Genomic DNA, 20,023 nt, shown 5'->3' on the forward strand with positions numbered 1-20,023 from the left:
GCGATTTTTCCAATGTAAAATAATGTGCCTTGGCTCAAAAACCATTGGAAACGCTGCGTTGAAGGGACTAGCTCTTTCAAGGCCAAATGCTTACAGCTTTTTTAAACCGAAAGCTGCTGTTTATTCACAATTGTAAACATGCATCTTGGCCTGCTTGGGCACACAGATGTCGTAGATGAAGCTCGCATTTCAAACGTCGGAAACCTTGGAAAAGTCTTCTGGTTATGTAAGAGGTCCCATTCACGGGCTCTTGTCATCCACGCTGCATCATCAACCCCCCCCAACTGTTTGGAAACAACATAAATCTGCACCATCATTAAATCTCCACCGAGACTGTGCCACCATCAGGAAGACATGGAAAAAGTCAATGGCTAGGTCTCACCATTTTTCTCACGGGTTGATTTGTTCTAATAGCTCTGCTGTTAGAATTTAACTTTGCTTGGGGATTTTTCAATTTGCGGAAAAATCCAAGAGAGTTGGCACCAACTCCTTACGCAGTCCGTGCCTCCATTGTGGCTTGAGCGCAACACGACCGCACTCGAAGCACGGCGCTCCAAAACACACAGCGCTGGAAGACGTAGACAAAAAGAGCGACGGATATTTTCAAAGCGACCGAGGCTGCGTGCCACAGCTGATTACAGCTAATCTTGCGGCCCAGCAGAATCGAATTAGAGAAGGAGCTTGTATGTATCTTAAAATCGTGCAGTAGTTGCCCAAGACTACGGCCACTCCTTACCACCAACTGTGCACTCATTCGACTAGATTTACAAGTTGTGAGGAAAATATGGAAGAGCGCTTCAAGCACAAAATAATAAACCAAGTCTGACCGCAATTGTTTGTTATGACTCTTTTTGACTCAAACACAGCTTCAAGGAATGGCCGTGCTTACGATTGCGGCGTATAAACGATCTGTTTAGGGGGAAACAATCCGGAGGAAGCCGGAAACCACATAAAATGGGGTTTCGTTAACTAGTCAACAAGCAAGCGAGGGATTGGGAGAGCTTGGTATCTTTTGTCACAGGACTGAAAAGACCGAGATCCAGAGTTGATAACGATGTCCCTTTACCGAGAGACACGCGGGCGTCCATTTACATCTTGAGTGACTGGCCTGTCGGCGCCAAATGGGAGAAGGGTTAGAGTTCAAGTGTCCCTATTAGAAAGGCAAAGAGTATCACGAAAAGCCGAATACCGGGCTCTCGTTTTTAAGCAAAGAGCGTCAACCGAGCTGAATTTTAAGTGATTCGCCTGAATCGGCCTCTGTGATGGTTTTCAATGGTGAGCACCACTGAGGAATGTCAATCTTTTCTTGAGCTACTTTTTTCGTATCAAAGCTCTCTCCGGCTTCTCTTTCCTCTCGTCCAGGAACGAACATAATACCGACATTGTTTCCGAACAGGCGGCAGTCGGGACCTGAGGGAAAAAGGTAGGAGAAGGAGGATTCGTTTTGGCAGAGGTCGTGAAAGTTGAAATGATGGACTTTTATTTCATTGAGTGTGACCGATGCCAAATATTGAAGGAGACCTTCATCATTATTTACACTGATGCAGCAAGACCAATGACATGAAGATGTAGCGGGAGAATCATAAAATGTGGATCCCTCTATGAATCAAATATGTAAAGTCAGGTTTGGAGCTGTAAGTAACCCAGGATGTTTATTTTAAGCACATCCATGAGGAATAAGCATTATGTTAAGACGGAAGCTGTTACTGTAATTCAGCTCCATTCATTTGAATCTCTATCATTTTCTCCAATCATCTATCACCACTTATATATAAATAAAATAAATAAAATAAATAAAATAAATAAAATAAATAAAATAAATAAAATAAATAAAATAAATAAAATAAATAAAATAAATAAAATAAATAAAATAAATACGCCGTCACTCTTCTGTCTCTGATTTCCAAAGATATCATAAGAGAAATATTGTACAAAAATCTGTTTGTATAGATCCACCTGGCTTCTCACTTTTCCAGAACCCCGAGTGTAGCGTCCCTCTCGGTTTTGACCTAACTGTAATACGGCCTCGCCAGAACCCTTCTTACTTTGGTCCTGCATAGCGAAACAGCCACGGAAAATTGAATCCTAAGTATTTTCCGCATTACCAGGAGGATAGAAAGTGATATGCGTGGCGACTACCCCGCATCCCTCCAATCTTACCACAGAAGCCCCCCCAAAAAATTATGATGAATAAGCAGAAAGGTAAAAAGAAAAAAAACAAGTCTGGTACTGAGTATTGGCTTTCCAGTGAGTTGTCCAAATTTTCCAATTTGAAGGACAAGCGGTTCTTTGAGGCAATACCTGTAAAATGTGTTATATCCTCCTCATTTCATTTCTTTACACTAATTATCTCCAGACACAATGACAGCACAGTTGGGAATCTGGACCAGGTCGAAACCTCAACTATTTGCTTTTTAGTGAGTCTGCCATAAATCTTTTTAATCGTTGCAATCTCCTTACAATTAAAAGCGCACTCTCGCTCAGGAAAACCACAAAAGGTTTACGAATCCCTGGTTCAGCCCGTTGAGTAACGCGTGTTTACCGCGTGGAGCAGATGATGCATAAAGACCATTTAGCGGTTGACTCACGGATGACACGTGCCTTCAAGCAACCCCGACGCCGACAGCACACCGGTTTGGTATGGTGTAGCGCGACGAGACTGACTAATTGCCGGCTGTGTTTTCAAGCTGGGTATTACACATATGTAGCGTTCAGTTTCATGTCATGCTCACGTTTGATGAGCGCCGGTCCCTCCGGACGGGCCTCATGCTTGGTTAGCTGCGAAACAGAGAATCATGTGCTCTGCGCGACGGTTACGGTTAGATGAAGCAAATGTCTTCTTCACTGCCCCCAATTAACAGTGAAGGTCGAGCAACCAGAAAGTTATGATGCGATTTAACCCCCCGCATGTGGTCAATTTGACCTCGACGGCTTCCTACTAAGCATGATAAATTTGTTATTTTTCAATCCATTAAACCTTTTCCACATAGTCCATTTAGTCCGAACAAACCGCCAGCCTGTCTTATCCTTACTGCCTGGGAAAAAAAATAGCGCAAATTAAATGTATATATGTATGCGTGTTTGTGTATATATAATATAATATAATATAATATAATATAATATAATATAATATAATATAATATAATATAATATAATATAATATAATATAATATAATATAATATAATATAATAAAATAACATATAATAAAACATAATAAAACATAATATAGTATAATATAATATAATATAATATATCATGCAAAATAGGATGTTCAAGTGCATTAACTAGGTCACGATGTCCTTGGATGTCTCCCGTTGCTACCTAGCTTGTAAATAGCACCTTGGAGGGAGGTGTTCCTTACTTGTTGTGCAACATTGCTGTCTACAAGCCCACACAACCCTCCGAGGCTTTGTCCAGCCTTCTCGTGCAAACGCTAATACGGGAGTGTAATGTGGTGGCACACTTTCTGACTCGAATTTGGTAAACATGGACGAGCCCCGCGGCAGCAGTGAGGCTTTAATCACTCAGTATGTCAACAACAGATGAAAACTTCCATTATATTCTCTGGAGAAAAAAAAAATAAAAAATCAAATCGGTGGGTTTTATTTGTCTTTTCATAACATTCCAGTTTAATGTAATGTAAAAGTGCTCATATGACTCGACCCCCAGCCTGCCGCTACAGCTGACTTTTATACCCCGGCTCTCCATAGGGAGCAGGAAGAGGCCCCGTGTGTCCAGGGCCCCGTCTCCTGGGCTGCACTAAGCGCTCAGCAGGCTTCAAGGGCGAATGTTCATTAGGGAGCCAAGTTTTAATAAGCCCGCAGACAGACATGCTGCTAAACAGCCTCAAATGCCAGCAGAGGTGACTTAGCTTATCTTGACGATCCTCATGACTTCACATGAAAACGTAAGCTATTTTAAAAAAAAAATTAAAAAGTTGCACAGAACATCTCATAGGGCAAGGAAAGGACTCAACGACGAGTGGAATTGAGTCATTCGGGAATTTAAGGAGAAGAAAATCAGACAATCAAAATGTCTGATGAAAAAATATTTTAATAATCACACCAAAAAGTTGAAGTATCAAGACGACAATAAGCTTGACTATGAGATATCATCAAGGTCATAAAGGTCATCCCTCAGATATGATAAAAGGGAGGAATGGCGGCGATTCTGGATCAAAACATGCACGAGTGAACCCGATATATGTCCTCTCTGTGCGGGATGTTTAGATGTTTGGAGAAGTTTGGCTCACACACTATGTTCTGCAGCAGGTTTTGCGCTTGGAACGGCTTCAGGGGATTTTAGAACGGGACGGACGAAGGCTAGAATGACAGGGTTGATACTCACAAACAAACCAATGTCTGTTGGATATTTGAACATTGATCCCTGATCCATTGTCAAGAGCGGACTTTTGAAAATAAACAGATTGTGTTGCTCAACTCAAGTGCCAAGTGTCAGAAATGACACATGTTCCTGTTATTTTTTATATATCAATAAAAAAAAAGATATATACATTTAATATATATGTTTTATTATTTTAATTATAATTTTTTTTTTTTTTTTTTTTTGGGCAAGCGGGATGGTGCGCTGTATCTCTGCGGCATTGATCAGAAAAGTTGATGGTGTGCCGTTAGGTCAAAGCACATCTGGATCCAGCCTGAACGCCGTTAATCAGTAAACTAAACAGAATGGAGTCCGATCTCCTCGTCACAAGCAGGCTCCTGGAGTTGCGTAAGGCTCTTTAACATGTTATTTACATCCTGACAACAAAAATATGTGAGAATTTGAAAATTTCCATGAGTTACTAACATACTTTGTTAAATGTCGAGGTGGCTAAGGTGCTCATGCAGAACTTAAAAGATATTTGTACTGATTTAAAAATTCTGTCAAGGCAAATTTGATGCTGATGTCATCTTATTTTGCTGGCTCGTTTTTGACTGGAAAGATGGAAAAAAATCTCCACCGCAACGCACAGATGAAGTTGCACATCTGACAAAATGCATCCGTCCTGACGGAGGAGCCTTTGGCCCGACTCGCAAAATGAAAGTCTGGAATGGACGACCTCAAATGTTGGGGGAATCCATCGAGGTCTGCGGAATATGCTGGCCTGCTTGAGGTACAGGAAGTTCAACATCCTACCAGGCGGCCAGACTGATGGCGATGACAGAAGAGGTCATTATTATGATTTCCTAAAAGCTGGACGTTGTCACCCTTGGGCCTTCTTCCCAGCTTTGTCTTCTATCATCATAAAACGGAATTTAGCCCAAAGAGTGCCAAGGGGGCATTTATGTACTCAAAGGTGATGATTTGAGAAGATTTGGAAAAATTAGAATCCGAGGAAGTGGGTTGGGTTTGGACTAAGATTAATAATAAAGTTTCAGTTTGGGATTACAGATCAGATTATGGATAGCAGTTCGGGTTCACGTTTGGGTTAGGTTAAGGGATGGATTTACCATTAGGCAAACACAGACAGTTCCCCCAAAAGGCTCATAAAAATGTTCAGCAAAGTTTGCTTCGATTTAAAAGGGTCAAATCCAAAATTATCTTGACAATTCTACGCTCTATGCAAGGTGCTTATCCTTAGCTCACAGCGAACATAAGACGCTTCCAAGGCAAATGAGTCATTTTTACCATTGCATCAACACAACTATGAAGTGAAGAGAAGAAAAACGGTTGTTTTGTTTGCTCGGGTCTCACACAGATTTCTCCGTGGTGACCTTTGAAGGCAGCTCTTTTACTACAGGTTGCCAAAAAAAAGACAAATATTCAGTCAGCTCACGAAAAAAAAAATGACCTTTGTCTGATTCATTGACCAACCACGTGGTATTCTCATCATCCTGCCTGGTAGCTGACACCTCAAACAGGAAGAGACTCCTGCCATGACCCATCAGAGGTTAACAGAGGAAGCAGACAAGTCCGGATCACTTTCGTCACAGGAGCACCAGCGGAGCTAGAGGGGGCCGCGGGGGCACTGCCGCCCCCCCATGAAATATGCCTTGACCCCTCCAAGGTGCCAAACCAGTATTTTCCCACTGATTTTTTTTTAACAATTCCACACATCCCCTGTAGGGAACATGAAAAATTAGCTCCTCAAGTGCTTGTACCTGGCCCAGACTATGATTTAAATAATTTCTGAAAACATGCTGAGACTAACTGCAGATCACATGCGGCAGTGAGTATCAATACAAGTCATGAGAACATAGCTGCAAGGAAATCAAGCTGAAAACACAGTTTATCGCGATTATCAAAAACTAAAAGTGATTTTTTTCCCCAATATTCATTCCGTTTTTCAATTTTCGATTGGGATGAATTAAACGCAGAATGCCATTCTCTTGCCTATAGATTCTCCAATCGCTAGCCTGGAGGACAAAGGTTAAGCCAATCTGCGGCTTCGGACCGTAAACACGGTCTATAGCCAACCAGTACACAAAAAAAAATTCGGACATGTGCTGGCCAGATGTGAATACATTTGTGGAAATCTTTTTAACTGGAAAGAAGGAATATACAAATGGCCCGACATGTGGATGACTAAAGCTATACAACGCGTCTCAGTTTGGCAAGACTTTAGGGGTTCTATTCACCAACTGGTCACTTGGGGGCAATTTGCATCTTTTTATGGCCCTGCAAGACCAGTTCGAGGACAGACAAAGTCAGTCCAGGTGAGGATCTCTTACGCATTGGCCTATATCCTGACAACGGGCCAACACGGGCTCATTACTGGCCAATTCCATCCGTAGACCTGGCAAACCTCCCACTAAGGTTTGTTTAACTATTGGGGCAGAGTTTATGACTGGTGTTATGAGACCCCGTTCGGTTCATGAAGAAAAAACGGGCTGGACTCAACTGTACATGAAGAGCTCAGAAGACCATCAAACAGCTGCAGCGCATTCAGAATGCTGTAGCTTGAGTTCTTAGCAGAACAAAGAGATCAGAACTTATTAGTCCAGTCCTAAAGACCTTGCAGTCAGCTGTAAAATCTATTTTAAAATAATGCTACTGGTCTATACATCACAAATGGCTTGGTTCCTGAATACATTAAAGTTCATGGAATATAAACCCAGTAGGGAGTTCAAAGCTTCTGATAGTCTTTGGGAATCGGTGATGTCCAGTAACTCCAACCGCCCATTTTATATCGCTTAATGTTTAAAACTGCAGCTGCCATCTTTAAGGCCAATGGAATACTTGCAGTCAATGAGTAGACAGGAAGACAGCCATAAACCAAGAACCTTGAAGTTCTTGCTGCTAAGATGCCTGAATCGTACGCCGATGATGAAGTTTACTCATGAGAACGCCGTAGTGTACATTAAAAACCTCACACAGGAAGTACAGCACATCGCCTGAAATGTTTCATGACACATCGAGTATTATCGGGCTTCACCTCCCAGTAGGACCTCGAACGCTATGAATCAGCCTCCCCTCTAAGGTCATTTATAATACGGGGCAGCCACCAGCTGCGGGACACTTAATCCCTCGCAAAAAAAGGCCGTTTTCCCCCCAAACCGCTTGTAAGCTTCTGCTCGTCTCTGACCGCACTTTAAATCATGTTCACAACAAAGCGCATGGAGGGATATAATCTAATAAGGTGATTTCGGCGGGGACTCGCGGGTGTTGAGAGACGGGTCGCGGTACTTAAATGACAAGAGTTTGGAAAATGGAAAGTCAGGGGGTACGGGGGCCTCCCTTGTCCTGGCTGGAGGATTGGGGGAGTTGCTTCAAACTTGGCGGGTAAAAGAGTGGGAGTCCCGAGTAAAGTGATAGGATACCACCCTGCCTTCATAATGCTTAAAGAATCTCTCCTGCATGACGACAGATGATGTCATCATGGCGGGGCGAGGATCCATACATTCTTGGGCTGTGATCGGTTTCCAAACTTCATCCCTGTACAGAAACTAACAGGATGCTTTTAGTCTACAAGAGCGTCACTATCTGGAGAGAATTATCTTCTGATACTGTTGGAGAGAAGACAGACACGTTCTTTTGAAGCAGGCTGGAATGATTAAATGCATTTTATCTACGCTTGATACTACAAGTATAAACCAATTTTGACTACGAAAAGATTTTTCCAAATGTTGGGAATAAAAGTCATTGGAAAAAATAAATGTTCAAGTAGAGATGCCCAAAAGCAACAAAGAATTTCTACTGTATTTCCTCCCACCACTGATTTATGTTAATGACAGTAACTTAGAACCTTTCCTCCAAAAAGTGACCCCCCACAGGTTCTTTGGGAAACAGGAAGTACTTCATCCATGGTACACTGCCTCTGGTCCAAGTGCCAGAGGATGACTGATTTGCGGACCCTCTTTAGCAAGCATTCCTAGGGGGGAATTTGAGAGGGGGCATTATGCAAATCACCAGGTGCATGCTGGGACAAAATAAGACTGGACTACCCGTCTCACAAGTACTTCAAGATGCATATCTGCTTGTCTGTTTTGGCCAAACTACAAATGCATGTCCACCTCCTGGAAATTCAATTCATCTAAAAAAAAATGATTGGTTGTGCAGGACGTTTTGGACCACACGAAAATTAACTTCAGTTTAGTATATTCATAATATGTCTGCTCTTCTATGAACAGATTCAAGGTCACCTCCAGACTGGTTTGCTCAAGGAAAGGCTAAGGAATTAGGTTCCATGTGGAGACACTGCCCCCTGCTGTCTGAATCCTGCATTTTCTTCAAAACATTTCTATACTTTTATTTTATTCTATATTTCCTTTTCCAAATTTATTTCAAATACATTGAGTCCATTGTTTTGTTATTTTTATTCTCATTAACAAAGCAACTACAGGAAATCTCAAACATTCATCATCAGAGGCCTGCTGTAAAAAAAAAAAAGCTCCTTATCTTAAATGTCATATTATATAGGTGAAATATAAACAGCTAACAGTCCACAAGATGTCTAATCTAGCAATCATTAAGAAACTTGAGCAGGTTTTAGATTTCTTTTCTTCAAATGTTTTGTTTGATTTTTATCCTGTAAAGAGCTCTGGTGAAGGCTGGAGTGATGGGGAAAAAAAATTACTGGGGAAGCGGGAAGAAATAAATATCTGAAAAAAAAGAAATCTAAAACCTGTTTAAAAAAATAGACCATCTGAACGTTACTAGAGCAGTCAGCGGTCATGAAATCACTAATGCACAACTCCATGTTTTTCCTTAGTTCAGTTCATTGGGGCTTTAGAAGTTTAGAAAACAAAAAACCTATTAGTACACTACAATAGTGCAGAGGTTATATGTTAAGCACATAAAAACCGTTTTTTTGTTTTGTTTTGTTTTTTAATAAACCTACATTGCACAAAACAAAAGCTTTCCGTAAAAAAAATAATATTTGCTTCGCTCTGGTGTTAAGATCTAATAGATGTTTAAATTGAAATACTACATTCAATATTCTTGAGGGGAGCTGGGAGCATCCTCACGTTTGTCTTTATGAATTTACATCGATTGTTACATTTCAACTCAGCAGTATTTAAGAAGATTCTTCTAAAAAAAAATAGCTTGGGGCGGAATCAACAACAAGGTGTGTACTGCGGGAAAGGAGGCAGCTATGAAAACTGTGGCTCAAAGCCACTGTACACTTGTGTCATGTGATGCATAGGCGGCCAATAGGAGATGCTGAGGTAAAGCCATAAAAGGCCGGGAGTGGTACAAAAAAAAAAAAAACACGCCTTGTTAAGCCCTGCGTGCTATCTAACAATTTGTTTTCGACCGTGCCACTCACCTGTACACGTCTCTGGATACAATCAGAGGCCAAGCATGGATAAGGCAGCCTTTAAAAAAAGACTCAACACAAAACCCGTTACCGCTCCTAAAACAGAAGGGTGGGTCAACATAAAATATTTCCTCGGAGACACAATAAGCTAAAAACAGACACAAACAATAGAGTGGGTTCTTCTAAATGTGACGCCACACCCCAAAAAAGCTGTCAATAAATTAAACTTTGACATGAATCAAAACCCTTCTTCATAAAAGGTCACATGAAAGGGAAAAAGTCCACTGTGTTTAAACACAAAAGGAGTATTAAGACCACACTTGAAAAAAAATCTATCAAAGTAAAGCCAGAATGTTACAAGGAAAAAGAAAAAAAAATGTTTTGACTAAAGTAATAAAGATGATTATTATTCTTTTTCAGGAATGACGTTATAAGGTTCTGAAAAAAAATGGTGTATAACTGGAATTAAATTGTACAAGCATGAGACGGGTCATATTGTTCATTGTTAAAACAATTAAATCAGAATGTAAGTGGAACTAAGTAAAAATAGTGGAACCCTAACATACTCAACTTGATGACATGAATTTATTTATTATCAAACACTTCACCTTTACTGATGAAAGTACCTCATGAAATTTCAACCTTATTCTTCAGTTATTATGGCTTTTTTTTTTTCAGACTAATTTCCGTCTCATTTTCCAATGTTAGTTTTATTTTGTGTGGCCCTAATCCTCCCGTGTGCACACGTGTATATATACAAGTAAATAAAAGCGGCGGTATATATTTACAAACACGTGTCAAGTCCCTGATGGTTTAAGGCCAAAGTGCTCGCGATGCAGACGGCAGCCACATCCCATGTGAGTTTGCTGCCTCAACTTTAGTCTTCCTCAGTTTGTACAATAATACTCAAGGCCTTTTTGCTCTAGTGTCATCCAGAAAAATCAGATAAGTCAGCAGTAAGAGCAAAAAAGAAGCTCAAATTTTAGCCTCTTTTTCTACAGTTTGTGGCTTCCTAATAGAAAAGTTTTTTATGTACATACACCAGTTCATAGGATTCCAGCGCAGTCGTCTGGGAGGTTTCCTGGGACCCCTTCCCGTCCTAACGAGTCTTTGCAAGGGGTTTGACGAGTGGCCCGTCTCTCCAGAGTACCGTCAGAGCATCCCGAAACCTTCGCTGCCCTCGCTGATGGCCAGCTTCAGCAACTTGTGCAGCTCCTCGTACGAGTCGTAGGTGGGGAGACACAACTGGTTGAAACTGCACACGGGAAAAATATCAAAGGTAAGAAACAAATAAAGATCATTTTTATATAGAAATTAGGTATGAATTGACCTTCTGTGAAGTCTGTTATGCATTTAATGTCTGAGTTTCAAAGTACAAAACATTTAAAAAAAAGATTGAAGACTCATCATGCACATACTGCAAAAATAATTATTCATATGAACTGTACTAACCAGGTGTGTGCGGTGGGCAGGGTACTTTGTGTGGGGGCAGCGATGATCTGGAAAGAGGGGCACAGCGTGTTGAAGCCTCCGGGGGGCAGCTGCGAGGAGCCGGTGGTGAATTGCAGGAGGCGAGCCAGCTCCTCCTGAGTGAAGCTGGATACCACAGCCCAGAACCACTTCATCACCTGCGGGGGACGAAAGCGGACACTGATAAGCGTTGTCTGGCTTGAGGCGAAGACAATGGGAGACAGCGGCTGACCTTCTCCCGGAAATGCCACGATCCGCCCACGATCACGGCGTGGGCCTTGAAGTCTTGCACGTTTATGTCACCGGTGCCGCACATCAGCAACTAAAAACAGCAAATAAAGCACAAAGCAAAAAACCAGAAGCAATTAATGCCCCACCAACCCCTTAAAATAAATTGTCAATGTAAATGGAGCACTCCAAATTATGATTCCGAAGCAGTTTAATTTCATACTCAATCTTCAAGATTGGCCTAAATAAATAATGACTTTTTTTGGGTTTGTTTGCTTTTAAACACCAGACACATTTTATGAGATTTTAGGTTTCACACTTAAGGGCAGGCCGAGCCAGCAGGCACAAACTCCCCAATGTGTCTCTTATTAAATAAAAAGTTGCTTTTCGATAACTTCAATCTCAAAAAGCACATACCTCCAACTCGTTCTCATCAAATATGGCTAGCAGGTTTTCTGGAACCAATTCATTCAAACCTGCGATAGATGTGGAAACATTACACTCGTTATGTGTACATTCCCTTGAAAAAGATGCACGAGGGTGGGGGCGAGAAAATAGCAGGAAGCTTTTGCGTACCTTTCAGGAAGTGTTCCACCTCATCCCTCACCTGACTGGCCAATCTATATTGGGCCAGCAGGTTGAGATAATGAATCTTGTTTTCATTGGTAACTGCAATTTGGGCTCCGCCTGGGATCAGCTCCACCACCTGGGGCAAAAACAAATACTAAAACTCAAAGATGGAAAAGCATTTGGACAGAATCCGTGAGAAAGCAAAATTGCTAAGCTACAGTGATCCACCACCTTAAATGTTCTTTCATTTGGAATAAAATAATTTTGCCAATTAAACAACCTGGCTTCTCTTTTGTTTGCGTTACCGATGCTATCACCTGCAAAACGACGTATTGATCTTTAAAAAATAAAGGCCCTCACCTTTTCCAACTGTCCCGACTTGTTGTATTTCTCCTCAGCAAACACCAGGTCCATTTCGCTCACGTCGTTGTTCAAGATGAAACACACTTTGGTCTTGTACAACTCCTGGTCATCCGTTTCAAAATACTACACATGTGGAGGAGGACAAGAAATAAACATTTTGTCTTCTCAATAGTGATCGGGGTCTCCTTTTGAAATGTTTAGATGCAGAGCAGCTGGTGGCTAAAACTTAAATGAGAGCAGGTCTAATATTTCATACCTTGTAATTCATCCTGAGACCAATGATTTGGGCCAAGAAAGAGCGCGTGAAGCGAGCTCGGACTAGTTGCTTGTAAGCCCCGCCGAGCGCAGACTCGTACAGGCACTTCCCGACGACGCGGCCGGCAAACTCGTATATTTTCAGTCGCAAGTGTGCCGGTCGCTCGGCATTCGGGTGCACCTGAATGACCAGCGAATGACCATGTCGTGACTTTTTGTTTAAGATTAAAAACCCACAAAGTGAATGCAACTCACCAGGCCCTGGTTGTTGTCACTGAAGCGGGTGAACAACTGGTTGGACGTGTCGAAGAGAGTCTTGCATATCAGTTCAAACCATTCCCTGCGAGGCCCTCCCCAGTCCAGAGCTGCAGAGCATCATCAAAATGTTACTCTGGCATTCCAAGGAAATGTAGCAATTATTTACGATTGTCTTAAACCATTTTGATTTACCTTCCTCATCGTGAAAGAGCACCTCAAAGTTTTTACTCCAATCTGACAGTGAGAAGTTCCGCGTTGCCTTCAGGGACTGACACAGGGAGATTTTTCACAAAGAGCTCATAAATCACCTTATCTACTCTTGGATACAAAAAACACTCACGGAATCAAGAATGGAGTGCCGGATGATTTTTAGGCAGATCTTGGTGCGAGGTCGCTTTGAGTGAATGTGCCTGAGTTCACGTTGAAAGAAGGTCACCTTGTCCTGGAACGTTTCGGAGCCGCCTGTGGACAAAATAAGTGTTAGAAAAGCGAACTTGTGAATTAAACTTGAAAAACAAACCTATGTTTTTGTGAAGAAAGCGGATGAAGGTGGCAGCCATGATGTTTCTTTCTTTGCAACTGAGCTCCACAGGTGCCTGTATTCCATCATCCACCACGAGCGTCAAATACTTGTGAACGGGGTCCAGACCGTGATAGGTAAACTGAAAGACGAGAAATTGGCAGGATGATTCCGTGTCAAACTCAATCCAGTTTACTGCATCATTTTTAAGGCAAAAAAAATGGTTGGCATAACCTGAGTAGAAAAAAAAAATACATTTAAGGTGGGTTGAGTCTTAAAGGTTTAAAAAGAAAAAAAAAGAAAAAAAACATTTTATTTACCTTTGTTCCAGGACAAACTCTAAAAGTGAAAAGGCGCCATGGAATAATTTTCAGGTAAAACTCCTTCACAGATAGTTGCTGTTTTAAAAAAAAAAAAGTAAATTTATAAATATCGTATATAGCTACAAATGTTCCAATAGCGCTCTGTCAATCCACTTACCTTTGGCGATATGTAACAGTAGACCTTTTTTGGTTTCTTGATTTTCTCCGATTGGCCCTCCACAAGAGAGTCGTGCTCGTCCTCTTCCTCCCCCATGGATGGCCTCCTCTGTGGAGCCAGCAAAGAGGAGGGGGGTAGTTGCCACGGCGAGCTGCTGTAGTTCCCGTTGCTGTAGAGGTACGCCTCAAAGTAGATGCTGTTGCCCGGAGTGGACACATTCTTCTCCACGTAGGCCTTCTCATCCTCTATCAGTCAAGGAAAAAGTTGCAGCATGCTTGAGCAACAGTGCAGGAAATGACTGATCTTTTTTTTTTTTTTTAACTATTTTTTAATACCTTTTAGATGACAATATATTTTACATATATTTGAGAAAAAAAATTACAGAATAGGAGAATTGCAACAAACACATTGAATTCAATTTACCCACCATTGAGAACAATAATGTCAAATTCCCCATTGCTGAGCGGCTGATCCATATAAGCGATGCGGGCCCTGAAGCAACCGGTCTTCCACAAGGTCAATTTCATCAGAACCTGACACTGCTGCTTATTGAGGGACACCGCCTTACTGAAGAAGCCCTCCATGCTGTCGTCATCCACCGTGCCCAGCTGCAACACAAATAACGATGACAGAGCAATGGCGGCGAGCTTTCAAATTCCCATTTTTTCAAAATTGAAGATGCTCCCTTACAGAGTGCATGTGAAGGCTGTAGTTGACCTCATCTGTGAGTGATGTGGAGTTACTGGTGGGGTTTCCATATTCATCTCTGGGCTCAATCTGCAGAGTGTGCACCTTGCTGTGTGTTAGCACCAGCGTGGAGAAATGGTAGGCTATCTTGGTCTTCGATGGGACGACTGTACCTGGAGTGGAACAAAAACGACGACGAGTCATCAGTAAAAAAATCTTTAAAAAATGCAAGAACTTTAAATATAGTTCATTAAAACCAACCTGGCTGGAAAATTTTATAATAAGGGCTGTAGGCCACGTTGAGGCCACCAAGTTTGACGGCAACTTCATAGCGGCCAGCCTTGCGCACGGTAAAAGTGACTTTGACCACGTGTGACTCTGTTTCTACTAAGACCTCCTGTGTAACAGGGATATCCAGAGCCAATTCAATGTGGGTAATGTTGACCCTCAAGCCGACGGGCCGATGTGCCGGGAAAGGTTGGCCGTTCTTGTAGAACAGCTGAGAAGAAAGGAAATTGCAGATGAGTGTCACAATTCAAGTCGGTGAGTGACGTTGAGAGCCCGAGAGCAGATCAATACTTGGACTCTGAAGCTCATCGTCTGCCCCACTTCTTGTGGCTCCTTCCAATCCCAGGACACTTTGCAGGAGCGCGGATCCAGGTAGTTGCCCCGCACATAGTCGTAGATGCTGCGGTCGCCGCGCCGGCCCGGATCCTCATTTTGCAGGAAGCTGACAACCCGGGCTGCAAGCTCACACAGGAACTTGATGGTGAAGACAAATGCAATGATGGAAACAGTAATTCCACCTGCCGGATGATGTGAGGAGACACAACGGGAGGAGAATTACAACTCGACAAGTGCTTTGCCTGGATCCTGCCGATAATTGGATCGAAGCTCATCAGTCTTTTCTATATTGATGGCTCGACATGCACAATAGATTTTGTAAATCGAACACAAATCCAAAATGGTCTTATCATGAATTTCTAGTTCTCGGGGCTCGTTATTAATGTTCTTCTAAGAAAGGGCTCCCCCCAGTTCTCTATCAAATGTTGGTTGCTTTGCCAGTGAATGATTTTCAAAAGTGATAATAAGGCAAACCTTTCTTCGGGCACAAAGCAAACAAACAAAATCCCAGTCAACGGAGGACACCAGAAGTGCAGTTCTAATAAAAGCAGACGAATTAAAAGCAGTTTCTTGTTATCATAACACGCTGCTTTAAAATGGGTGCTTTTATCAACAGGCGTTAAATTAGACTCGCGCTGAGGTTTCCGACGTTTGACTTCATTGAAGAGCACAGAAAAGAAAAACTGTGTTCCTGGTGTCCTATCATGTGTTCATCATAACTTATAATAACTCACTGTACTCTAAAGCCAAGGAAGACAACTGAAAAAATAAATAAAAACACTTCAATTACATTAGGGACATAAAGAAGGTGGTCCATGTGATGGGTCATTCTCGAAAATAAAAAATATAGTACACCAAGGTCAAGTCTGACAATCTAGACGACACCCTTTATATTCGTGGGAATCAAATTTCCATCGGAAAACAAAACACCCTGGTTGCTTAAATAGAAGTTGTGATCTTCAATATGGACTCACCAATCACGTAAAACATGAGGTCCCTTATCAAGAAGCACAGTGCCACAGTACAGCCGAATAGGAGCGCACCCGCTGCAAAAGACATGAAGAAGAAAAAAAAAATACAACGGTGTGATGACTTTAAGTGGGACAATACGGTCTTCGTACTTGAAGGACAAAATGAAAAACCGATCTCACCGAAGGACCACTTCTCATTCAGACGCCTTTCAGCAAGACTGCGCACCAGCTGGATCTCGTAGTCCTGGTCACGACTCCTCCGTGAGGTGCGGAGGATCTTGATGCCGGTGGACAACCTGAGGTAGTCTTCGTAGTAGTACCCCCAGGCGGCCAGGGAAAGGGGCAGCTGACTGTTGAACTGTGACAGATCGTCCAGATTCATATAACCCAAAGTCTTCAGCCTGTAGCGGATAAGAAAAGGGATTTCATGCATGCCAACATTTAATTTTGAACGTGCACAAATATCATCACCGCCCGATCCATTTTTTCACATTAACGGTGATGTGAGAACAACGAGGGTAAATGACATGACTTTAACATTATAAGCTTTTTATATTGCCTTATAAAATTCTGAATAATACAGCATTTAAAAAAAAAAAAAAAAAAATTTGGTCTATAGTCCAGTGTGACTGGTTTTCTTTTTTTTCTTCACAATGTATTGCTGATGCGAGTTATAGTCCGGTTAATAGGGTTAATACATTTACACAATATATACATACACACATATATATATTTATAAATAAAACTATTTAGGCAATTATATTTTGTTCATTGATCAAATCTAATCTTGGTTAAATATATAATTAGTCTGCCGATTAAAATGTGAAATAATTCATTCAATTCGGCATTCATAAACGAAAATGCTATGGAAGAAATAACTGATTAGGTAAATTAAGTAACAAGTAAAAGCATAGCTATATAACACCTAACTTTTCATTGATAGTTTCCCACCGTAAAAAAATTGATTCCCTCAGTAGAAGTCTGTGTTAATGCAGCAAATGTCCTCGGAGCATTCCGATGAACTTACGTTTTGTAAAAATGTCCTAGGTTCTGAGAACAAAGCCACTCCTGAAAGGCAAAGTCTCGGAGCAGTCGAATGTGAGCCTCAGCGATTTCCCTCCAGCTCTGTTGTTCCTTCACCACCTCTTCCAAGCGACTCAGGACACTCAGACTTAGCTCCTCCAGTGTCTGCACATCTAACAGAGTACCATATCAAAATTGTCTATGAAGAAGCCAGAAAATCCACTAATTAGTTTCACACATTAAAACAAGTCCTCCCTCCCTTAAGGGGGCACATGGCAAAGGCAGTGTTCTGTTATACGAATAAGACAACTTGGTTGAACATGTTTCTGGAGGGCCGTGTAACAAATACATCTGTCTATTTTATCACCAGCCCAATGGACACTGACCTTCAAACAAATGCTTGTATTGAGAGAGACGGTGTCCTCGTAGCCATTCCTCAATCTGACCGTCTTTGCCTTTCTTCCAGCGCACTTCCCAGAAGAAGATCCACAGTGCGGAGCAGATAAGGAAGGTCAGGAAGAAGCGGCGGTCCATCAGACCATAGTGCCCCTGGCCTGACTATCTAATTTCCTAGTGAAAGAACAACAACAATGATAGCACTGCAAAGCATGACGAGAAATACAACAGTTAAGAAGTGATTTTGAGGAAACACTTCCTTCTAAACCTAACATTGCAATAAGCTTGCATTGTGATTGGTTCAACTACACGAACATGAATATTAATAAGGCGCTCTCAAGGACTAGCCGGGCAAATGTGAGAATAACAATAGCCCTTTTGTTTGACACAATTTCAATGACCTGGAAGAAGTTACCTGATTGACCTCTACAAAATCCAACAGAATGAGGACAGGTATTTATGACGTCACAACAAGCTTTCATGACGTGATAGCTAGGGGTTATTCTTAGACAATATATGACGAAAACACCACACGGGAAAGGGAATCGTTTAGTTTACATGATCGACTTGAGCAACTTGGCAAAATAGATGCAAAGATCGCACAAATACATCATCTGGGTCAACTCAAAGGTTAAAACCGGGTAGCTATGACGCTAACAACAGTAAGCACAAAGCTAGCAAACAGCGTCAAATAAGTCAATAAAAGACCAAGACATGTAGGAAGAAGCACATCGTACGCTTAAACGATAACATTCACAACCTTTCAACAAGGTGTTTCGTACATTTATAAAAAAAATAGCATTTTTACCTCGGATATTTCTCGCATCACAACAGTGCAGTCTGTGCACCTAACAACCGGAAAATACGCAAAGTGCGTCGACGAATGATGACGTCACAACTGTGTCGCGACACACGAGGGCCACTGTAGCATTCCGTCAGTGGATCGTCAGAGATTAAATCATTATTTTCAAGCATGGTATGTACACTTTGTGTATGTGCAGACATGCATAATGTTGCGAGAGTTTAGTCTGTTGTGTTTAATACGTTAAGTTTGTGTTGATTAGTTGGCGAAGCTTTGGCAGATCAATGCTTCGAGCTAACATTGTTAGCCTAGCGTCTTACGATACGAAAATGAAAATCGGTAATAACGAGCATACATACGTTTATCTCCACGTTAAGGATGACTTTTTTGTGCGATGTACAACATGACCAAGGATGATTTTTTTCCCCCTCATGTAGCCGAAACAGAAAAAAAAGAAGTTTGCTGCAATGAAACGGATGATCAGCTTGAAAGATCAACGAGTGTGAGTTGTTCTCTGTTGTCATTTTATGGTTATTAATTTGAATTTAAAAGACACTCACACTCGTTTTGCAGAAATGAGAAAGATCGCCACAAAGCCAAAGAAAAGAAAAAGGATCCTTCAGCGCTGAAGGAGAGAGAAGTGTAGGTGGCCAGTTGAATTTTCACTATAACCTGGACTATGACCTGGTTGTTTGATTTGTCTCTTCTCTGTTTGCACAGCCCCAAGTATGCATCGTGTTTATTCTTCCAATACAACACTCAGCTCGGTCCACCGTACCACGTTCTAATCGACACCAATTTCATCAACTTCTCCATCAAGGCCAAACTGGACATTGTTCAGTCCATGATGGACTGTCTGTATGCCAAATGTAAGCATGATTGTCAAATTTCAATCCTTTTATTATAAAGATTTATTAACAGCAATTTTTTTTTGTTCCAATCCAGGTATTCCGTATATAACCGACTGTGTGATGGCTGAAATTGAAAAACTTGGAATGAAATACAGAGTTGCGCTCAGGTATGAGCAACTTCCCATGTCTTCACCCATTTCATTTCAATGTCATAATGTAAGTGTTTGCATTGCAGGATTGCAAAGGATCCGAGATTCGAGCGCTTGCCTTGTACACACGCGGGAACATACGCTGATGACTGTCTGGTCCAAAGGGTAACACAGGTATAACATCTCCTATTAGCAGAACAACATGTTTTCTGGTTTTGTGGATGTGATAACTATTTCATATTATTTCTGCAGCACAAGTGTTACATCCTGGCTACTGTGGATAGAGATTTGAAGCGAAGGATCAGGAAGATCCCCGGAGTGCCCATTATGTACATCTCAAATCACAGGTAACGTCGGTCTACACTTGGACTAAGTAGAACTCACAAAAGTAATCACACAATACTCTTTTTTTATACAGGTACAACATTGAAAGGATGCCCGATGACTACGGTGCACCAAGGTTTTAGTTACAAATGTGCAGTTGTTGTAAATAACTTTTCTTTTGTCTATATTAAACCTTTTTGAGTAGTTTGAACTGCAAACAATTGTGTTTCTATTAAAAATGTGGATCATGCAGTTTCAATAAATTATTTCATGCAATTTGTCTTGAAGTCTGATTTTTTTTTTAATGGTTTTATGATTTAGTACATGCAAAGTGAAATATTTTTAGAA

The 20,023-nt window shown here is 41.4% G+C and overlaps 2 protein-coding genes across 3 annotated transcripts; one reads left to right on the forward strand and one right to left on the reverse strand.

The window, feature by feature from the left end:
* Positions 1-8,741: 8,741 nt before the first annotated feature.
* On the reverse strand, positions 8,742-18,435 carry arel1 (apoptosis resistant E3 ubiquitin protein ligase 1). Of its 2 annotated transcripts, XM_061301480.1 has the most exons (22): positions 18,358-18,435; positions 17,540-17,723; positions 17,158-17,326; positions 16,311-16,531; positions 16,134-16,205; positions 15,115-15,341; positions 14,797-15,034; positions 14,539-14,708; positions 14,276-14,456; positions 13,849-14,093; positions 13,689-13,766; positions 13,369-13,510; positions 13,189-13,310; positions 13,041-13,116; positions 12,846-12,955; positions 12,592-12,771; positions 12,333-12,458; positions 11,979-12,108; positions 11,820-11,878; positions 11,407-11,496; positions 11,157-11,332; positions 8,742-10,959 (listed from the first exon to the last, which is right to left on the reverse strand). In XM_061301480.1, exons 2-22 carry the CDS (start codon positions 17,685-17,687, stop codon positions 10,857-10,859), a joined length of 3,063 nt encoding a protein of 1,020 aa, XP_061157464.1. In that variant the 5' UTR covers positions 17,688-17,723; positions 18,358-18,435; the 3' UTR covers positions 8,742-10,856. The 2 variants fall into 2 exon arrangements, with proteins under 2 accessions (XP_061157464.1, XP_061157465.1); XM_061301481.1 differs by lacking the exon at positions 18,358-18,435 and having other exon boundaries at positions 17,158-17,318; positions 17,540-17,681.
* Positions 18,401-19,951, forward strand: fcf1 (FCF1 rRNA-processing protein). The gene is made up of 8 exons (XM_061301482.1): positions 18,401-18,525; positions 18,789-18,853; positions 18,925-18,993; positions 19,072-19,220; positions 19,297-19,369; positions 19,438-19,525; positions 19,604-19,698; positions 19,770-19,951. The coding sequence occupies exons 1-8, from the start codon at positions 18,523-18,525 to the stop codon at positions 19,816-19,818; spliced, it is 591 nt and encodes a 196-aa protein (XP_061157466.1). The 5' UTR covers positions 18,401-18,522; the 3' UTR covers positions 19,819-19,951.
* The last annotated feature ends 72 nt before the right edge of the window (positions 19,952-20,023 follow it).

This window comes from Syngnathus typhle, linkage group LG16 (genome assembly GCF_033458585.1).
Source record: "Syngnathus typhle isolate RoL2023-S1 ecotype Sweden linkage group LG16, RoL_Styp_1.0, whole genome shotgun sequence".
NCBI lineage: Eukaryota > Metazoa > Chordata > Actinopteri > Syngnathiformes > Syngnathidae > Syngnathus > Syngnathus typhle.